Below are 6,079 nucleotides of genomic sequence, written 5' to 3' on the forward strand. Positions count from 1 at the left end.
CCTCTACCCAACATGGAGAGGATGAGTCTCAAGACCTGCATGGCCCTCTACGGGGACGCTTCCCAGCGAGACTCGTCGTCTGGTTACTCCTCCTTCAACACCATTGCCCCAAGTGGTGTTCCCAGGCACTGCAGCGGCGATATGGGAGGCTATAACGGCCGCAGCATGATGCCCCACGAAGCTCCGTCCAACATTCCCCGTCGGGCTAGCGACCCCGTCCCCCGACGGCCGTCCCTGGACGCGCTGTCTCCACTGTCCCACCAGCCTCAGGTGCAGCGCTACAACAGCATGGGCAACATGCAGAACCTACACCCACACGCCTCCCAGCCGAACCAGGCCCTATCTGCAGCCGAGCGGCGTCACCTGGCCCTCCAGAGCCACCAGCCGCGCTCCGACGGCAGCCTGCAGCGATACCCCTACTGCCCCCGGCCGCCCAGCATCTCTGAGAACGTGGCCATGGAGACCATGGCCGGCGACATGAGCGGTAGTCGCAACAACAGTGAGGAGGAGATGATGGTACTTCCTGATGACGTCGTTCACTACTTCACCTCTCAGGGCGGAGCTGAAGAGTCAGACTGTGCCACCGGGTACAACCGACAAGCACAAGGTGGTTTCCATGGAAACGCAATAAACCCTAACCCCCAGCAGCAACAGCAGTTTTACCAGCGAAGGATGGCTGTGGTGGACACCAATATGAATATGAACCCCTCGTCTGCACCACAAACCATGCCCATCTCCTGTGCTCTAAGCCCAGGCCATCGGCAGCAGTCTTTCCCCTCCTCACCCAGTAAGACGAGCACCATGCCGGTACAGTGGAACGAGGTCAGCTCAGGGACTGTGGAAGCTCCTCACAACCCAACCCAACAGCCGCCATTCTGTCGAAGCAAACCAAACCTCGCCATGGTCCAACAGAAACAGAACTTTGTCTCGTTCCGGAATCAGAATCTTAACTCCAACCAGCACATTGCACAGATGAACCACAACCTGGCTCACGCAGCCCAGCAGGGGAGATACATACAACAGCAGAAGGCTGACTCGAGGCTGAGTTGTGTCCAGCAACAGAGCCTACAGCAACAGCAGCCCGCTAATGCTAACCTCAATGAACCAGTGAGCCTCGAGTATGGGTTTAACCAGGGTCCTAGCGATGCTAACGCTAACGCTAACCAGCGGTCCTCCTGTAGTAGTATGGCAGTTGGTGGCACTCTGGGTATGTTGAGCCAAAACAGTAAACTCTCTGTAGACATGCAGAACAGCCGGCTGAGGACGCAGCCAGGGGGGAGTCAATCGTCTCAAGTCACATTTAAGGATAGCGGTGTGAATTCTTTGCGGATGATCTCACATCAACAGAACTATAATATAGCATCCCAGGTTCAGCATCCCATCCAAAATGGAGGTCAAATACTCCTCCAGCCAAGACCGCCCACAGAACCTAAGTCTCTAAGCAGACAGCATTCAGGGTCAATGACAATGCAGCGACAAAACTCAATTGGCAATCACTGCAGCAATGGCAACAACACAGACAACAATGGTATGTTCTACACGGGACAGATACACGTGTTTGAGCCAAACGGGAACGTCAACATGCAGATGATGACATCATCAGTAGTGAATGTTCCTCAATGTCCCTTAGACAGCACTGAGACCACCATGACCTCGCCGGGAGTAAACAACCAGGTCTCCAGTACGGTGGACTCTTCCAATGGGACAGGGGCAGAGGAGCCCCAGATTGACTTTGACACCATGCTGGATGACGGGGACCACTCCAGCCTAATGTCAGGTACCATCAGCCCCAGTATCCTCCAGAGTCTGTCCCAGACCTCCTCCAGACTCACCACCCCCCGGAACTCTGTCACCCTGCCTTCCCTGCCCTTCCCTGCAGGGGGCAGCAACATGGCCATCAGTGATATGAGCTCCCTGCTCACCGCGCTGGCAGAAGAGAACAAGTTCCTCAACATGATGTCATAAGGATGATCCCAAATACACTGAAGGCAGACACAAGTAAAACCAGGGTACCAACCTTGGTGTATTTGGCCCAGGACGTGTGTTAAAAGAAATGACCTATTGTAACCCAAGCTCTTTAAACTGACTGTGTGAATGATAAGAGGGGAACATACTAGTTAACATTGTTGCAGAGGTGTTGAACTCCTCCTGACCATGTGATTGAACACTAAGCACCTCATTGGAGAACTTTGACGACCACCAGAGACTAAGGAACGTATGAGATTCTGAAGACTTCATGTTAAAACACCTCTATGTTTGTGTTACTTATTGTATTATCCTGTACAGTATTATTATGGAGCTAATATGGCAATTTCATATCTATTGAGAAGCCATATTTTGCCTTAGATGATTAAGTAAGTATAATGTAATCCACAGCACAATTCTGTTAATGTTGTACATGAGATATAGTGTACAGTTCTGCAGTAAAACAAGTTTACCAAGTGCCTGGCTATGCCGCAGAATATGCAAGACAAGCATATGACACAGTTCACGTTGAAATGCAACCAGGTCATTCTGTATGATACCGATTTGGGATTTTTCTATCATGTCGTTATTTGAAGACACACATATATGTAAATTGTGTAAATTACTTGATCTAAAATGATTTGATTCTTTCTTTCACATCTTATTCGAAAGTCATTCGTGCAGATTTTGTTTTTTCTGTCAGTGAAATTGCAAAAAAATAAATATGGGAGAAAAATTATTAAATAATTCAATAGTCAGAAGAAATCTTTTTCTAATCTATTTAGTCATGTCAGGTCTACTTCCATACTGTGTCTTCGATATGCGCCATTGTCTTATTTGTCCGTTGAGTTGGACTATTGAGATTAACAGTGACGTCTCAGTGTCGGGACAAGTTGTGACTGGAATTAAGTAAACATTTCAAAAGAATATGCAAATACTTCATATGATACATATTCTGGGGGAGATTACATTGCCATTAACTCTCGTTGATGAATTATGAAAAATCTAAAAGGGAAAAATAATCCTAATTTTCAATGAAAAATGACCTTTTCTCCAGTGCAGCCCTTGCTGATGACAAGGATACTAAGATATCATAGTGTATTAGGAATCAAAGCTTTTTCTACACTACCATGCAACTCTGTTGTGCTGGATATGTATATATCTTTTGTAAATTTTTACAAAATACAGTATTGTTTTTCTTTTACTGAATTGCTGTCTGGTGAGTTATTTCAAACCATGGGTGTTATTTCTCATGGAATATGATATGTTTGAAATTACACTACTGGTCAAAGGTTTTAGAACACCTACTCATTCAAGGGTTTTTCTTTATTTTTTTACTATTTTCTACATTATAGAATAGTAGGCAAGACATCAAAACTATGAAATAACACATATGGAATCATGTAGTAACCAAAAAGGTGTTAAACAAATCAAAATATATCTTATATTTGAAATTCTTCAAATAGCCACCCTTTGCCTTGATGACAGCTTTGCACACTCTTGGCATTACCTCAACCAGCTTCACCTGGAATGCTTTCCCAACAGTCTTGAAGGAGTTCCCACATATGCTGAGCACTTGTTGGCTGCTTTTCCTTCACTCTGTGGTCCGACTCATCCCAAACCATCTCAATTTGGTTGAGGTCGGGGGATTGTGGAGGCCAGGTCATCTGATGCAGCACTACATCACTCTCCTTCTTGGTAAAATAGCCCTTACACAGCCTGGAGGTGTGTTGGGTCATTGTCCTGTTGAAAAACAAATGATAGTCCCACTAAGCCCAAACCAGATGGGATGGCGTATCGCTGCAGAATGCTGTGGTAGCCATGCTGGTTAAGTGTGCCTTGAATTCTAAATAAATATGGACTTGGTCTTTTACCAAATAGGGCTATCTTCTGTATACAAACCCTACCTTGTCACAACACAACTGATTGGCTCAAATGCATTAAATTACACAAATTAACTTTTAAGAAGGCACACCTGTTAATTGAAATGCATTCCAAGTGACTACCTCATGAAGCTGGTTGAGAGAATGCAAAGCTGTCATTAAGGCAAAGGGTGGCTACTTTGAAGAAGCTCAAATATAAAATGTGTTTTGATTTATTTAACACTTTTTTGGTTACTACATGATTCCATATGTGTTATTTCATAGTTTGGATGTCTTCACTATTATTCTACAATGTAGAAAATAGTAAAAATAAAGAAAAACCGTTCAATGAGTAGGTGTTCTAAAACTTTTGACCGGTAGTGTAGGATGCATTGTTTTAGGTCTCCAATATACAGTACCAGGCAGATAGAATCCAATTGGCCTGTAAATTCATATTACACTTTACTAGAAAATAAAACTCCCATTTTCAGAAATCCCCCCACAATATAAATGGTCCGTTGTTGTATTTCCCACTCCTTGGTTCAAAACTGAACATAGAGACAGTAGACATAATAGACAGTAGCCACCACATCAGAGAGCTGAACTGTTCTTTGTAAACCTCTCCTTCCATCTTAGAAGTATATGAGTGTTGATTGCTTAAATAATTCAGGAGAAAAACTTTCATCTTTGAAGCCACACAATTTCTCCCTCTCCTTGCTGCCAACAAAGCATTTTTCCTCCACATCGTATCCTATCATGTCAGACATTTAAAAGACACCGGCTATCTTTCAAGGTAATTATGGATGCTTTGAATAGGTTTGTCTTACCCCTGCTCATAATGTTGGCCTGGACACAATGCTAGTTTCACTCCAGAAACAGGTGAGAAAGGACACACTTGTAAAACCGCAAGGTGCATACAGAGCAATTGCTAAAGTTAGCCTGTGTGTAGTCTAACATGAGCAGTTACAGATCGCCCCAAAGGAAATTGCTGTTGAAACCACATAAAACACACACCAGTTGGAGGGAGAGAGAGAAAGAGAGAGTGAGAGAGAGAGAGAAAGAGAGAGAAAGAGAGAGTGAGAGAGAGAGGTCCAGGGAAGGACAAAGCGTCAAGCAGAGTGTTAGCGCTGAGGAACAAATGATTTTATTCTGACAGCTTTTGCCACTGGAATTCCTTATTCTCTCAGAAAAATGAAGGAGAGAAAATAGCCTGAGGATATGAAATCGTATCAGACAGGGGGTTAGCGAGAAGCAAGTCATAAATTAGCAACACCTCAATTTATTGGTAGAGCTAATAGGTTGAGAATAGGGAGATGCACTGACTTTCACAGTATGTACAGACTACAAAAACATCAGCTGTATTAGGCAGACATTGAGGGGAAAAAACGTTGGTTCTTAGCATTCTGGACATGTTTTAAAATAACCAAGGTTTATTACAGGAGGCACCAGCCTTAACCTCAACCCTAGCAACCCTAACACTAGCTTCATGTCCACATCCTGGTTCAACCCTAACCCTAGCTTCATGTCCACATCCTGGTTCAACCCTAACGCTAGCTTCATGTCCACATCCTGGTTCAACCCTAACGCTAGCTTCATGTCCACATCCTGGTTCAACCCTAACGCTAGGTTCATGTCCACATCCTGGTTCAACCCTAACCCTAGCTTCATGTCCACATCCTGGTTCAACCCTAACACTAGCTTCATGTCCACATCCTGGTGCAATGCTAACCCTAGCTTCATGTCCACATCCTGGTTCAACCCTAACCCTAGCTACATGTCCACATCCTGGTTCAACCCTAACCATAGCTACATGTCCACATCCTTGTTCAACTCTAACCCTAGCTACATGTCCACATCCTGGTTCAACCCTAACGCTAGCTTCATGTCCACATCCTGGTTCAATGCTAACCCTAGCTTCATGTCCACATCCTGGTTCAACCCTAACCCTAGCTACATGTCCACATCCTGGTTCAACCCTAACCATAGCTACATGTCCACATCCTTGTTCAACTCTAACCCTAGCTACATGTCCACATCCTGGTTCAACCCTAACCCTAGCTTCATGTCCACATCCTGGTTCCATCCTAAACCTTGCCTCAATCAAAATCACAACCCTAACCCTAACCCTAGCTTCATGAGGACCACTTTGGAAACAAGTGTTTAAATACTTTGAAGTGCTATACTCTGGGACCACATTGTACATATTGTATGTCTCTTACCCAAATAAGTTCAATTCAATTCATGTCCACATC

At 44.5% G+C, this 6,079-nt stretch overlaps 1 protein-coding gene across 1 annotated transcript; it reads left to right on the forward strand.

Annotated features, from left to right (window-relative positions):
- Positions 1 to 3: 3 nt before the first annotated feature.
- LOC311124008 (zinc finger protein GLI4-like) lies at positions 4 to 1,965 on the forward strand (the record flags this gene model as incomplete). Its single annotated transcript, XM_084198229.1, has 1 exon — positions 4 to 1,965. A coding segment is annotated over one exon (1,962 nt), but the record flags the coding sequence as incomplete, so codon positions are not given.
- Positions 1,966 to 6,079: the final 4,114 nt, after the last annotated feature.

The sequence above is a fragment of the Coregonus lavaretus genome, assembly GCF_964263955.1.
Source record: "Coregonus lavaretus genome assembly, contig: HAP1_SCAFFOLD_8321, whole genome shotgun sequence".
NCBI classification, from domain to species: Eukaryota; Metazoa; Chordata; class Actinopteri; order Salmoniformes; family Salmonidae; genus Coregonus; species Coregonus lavaretus.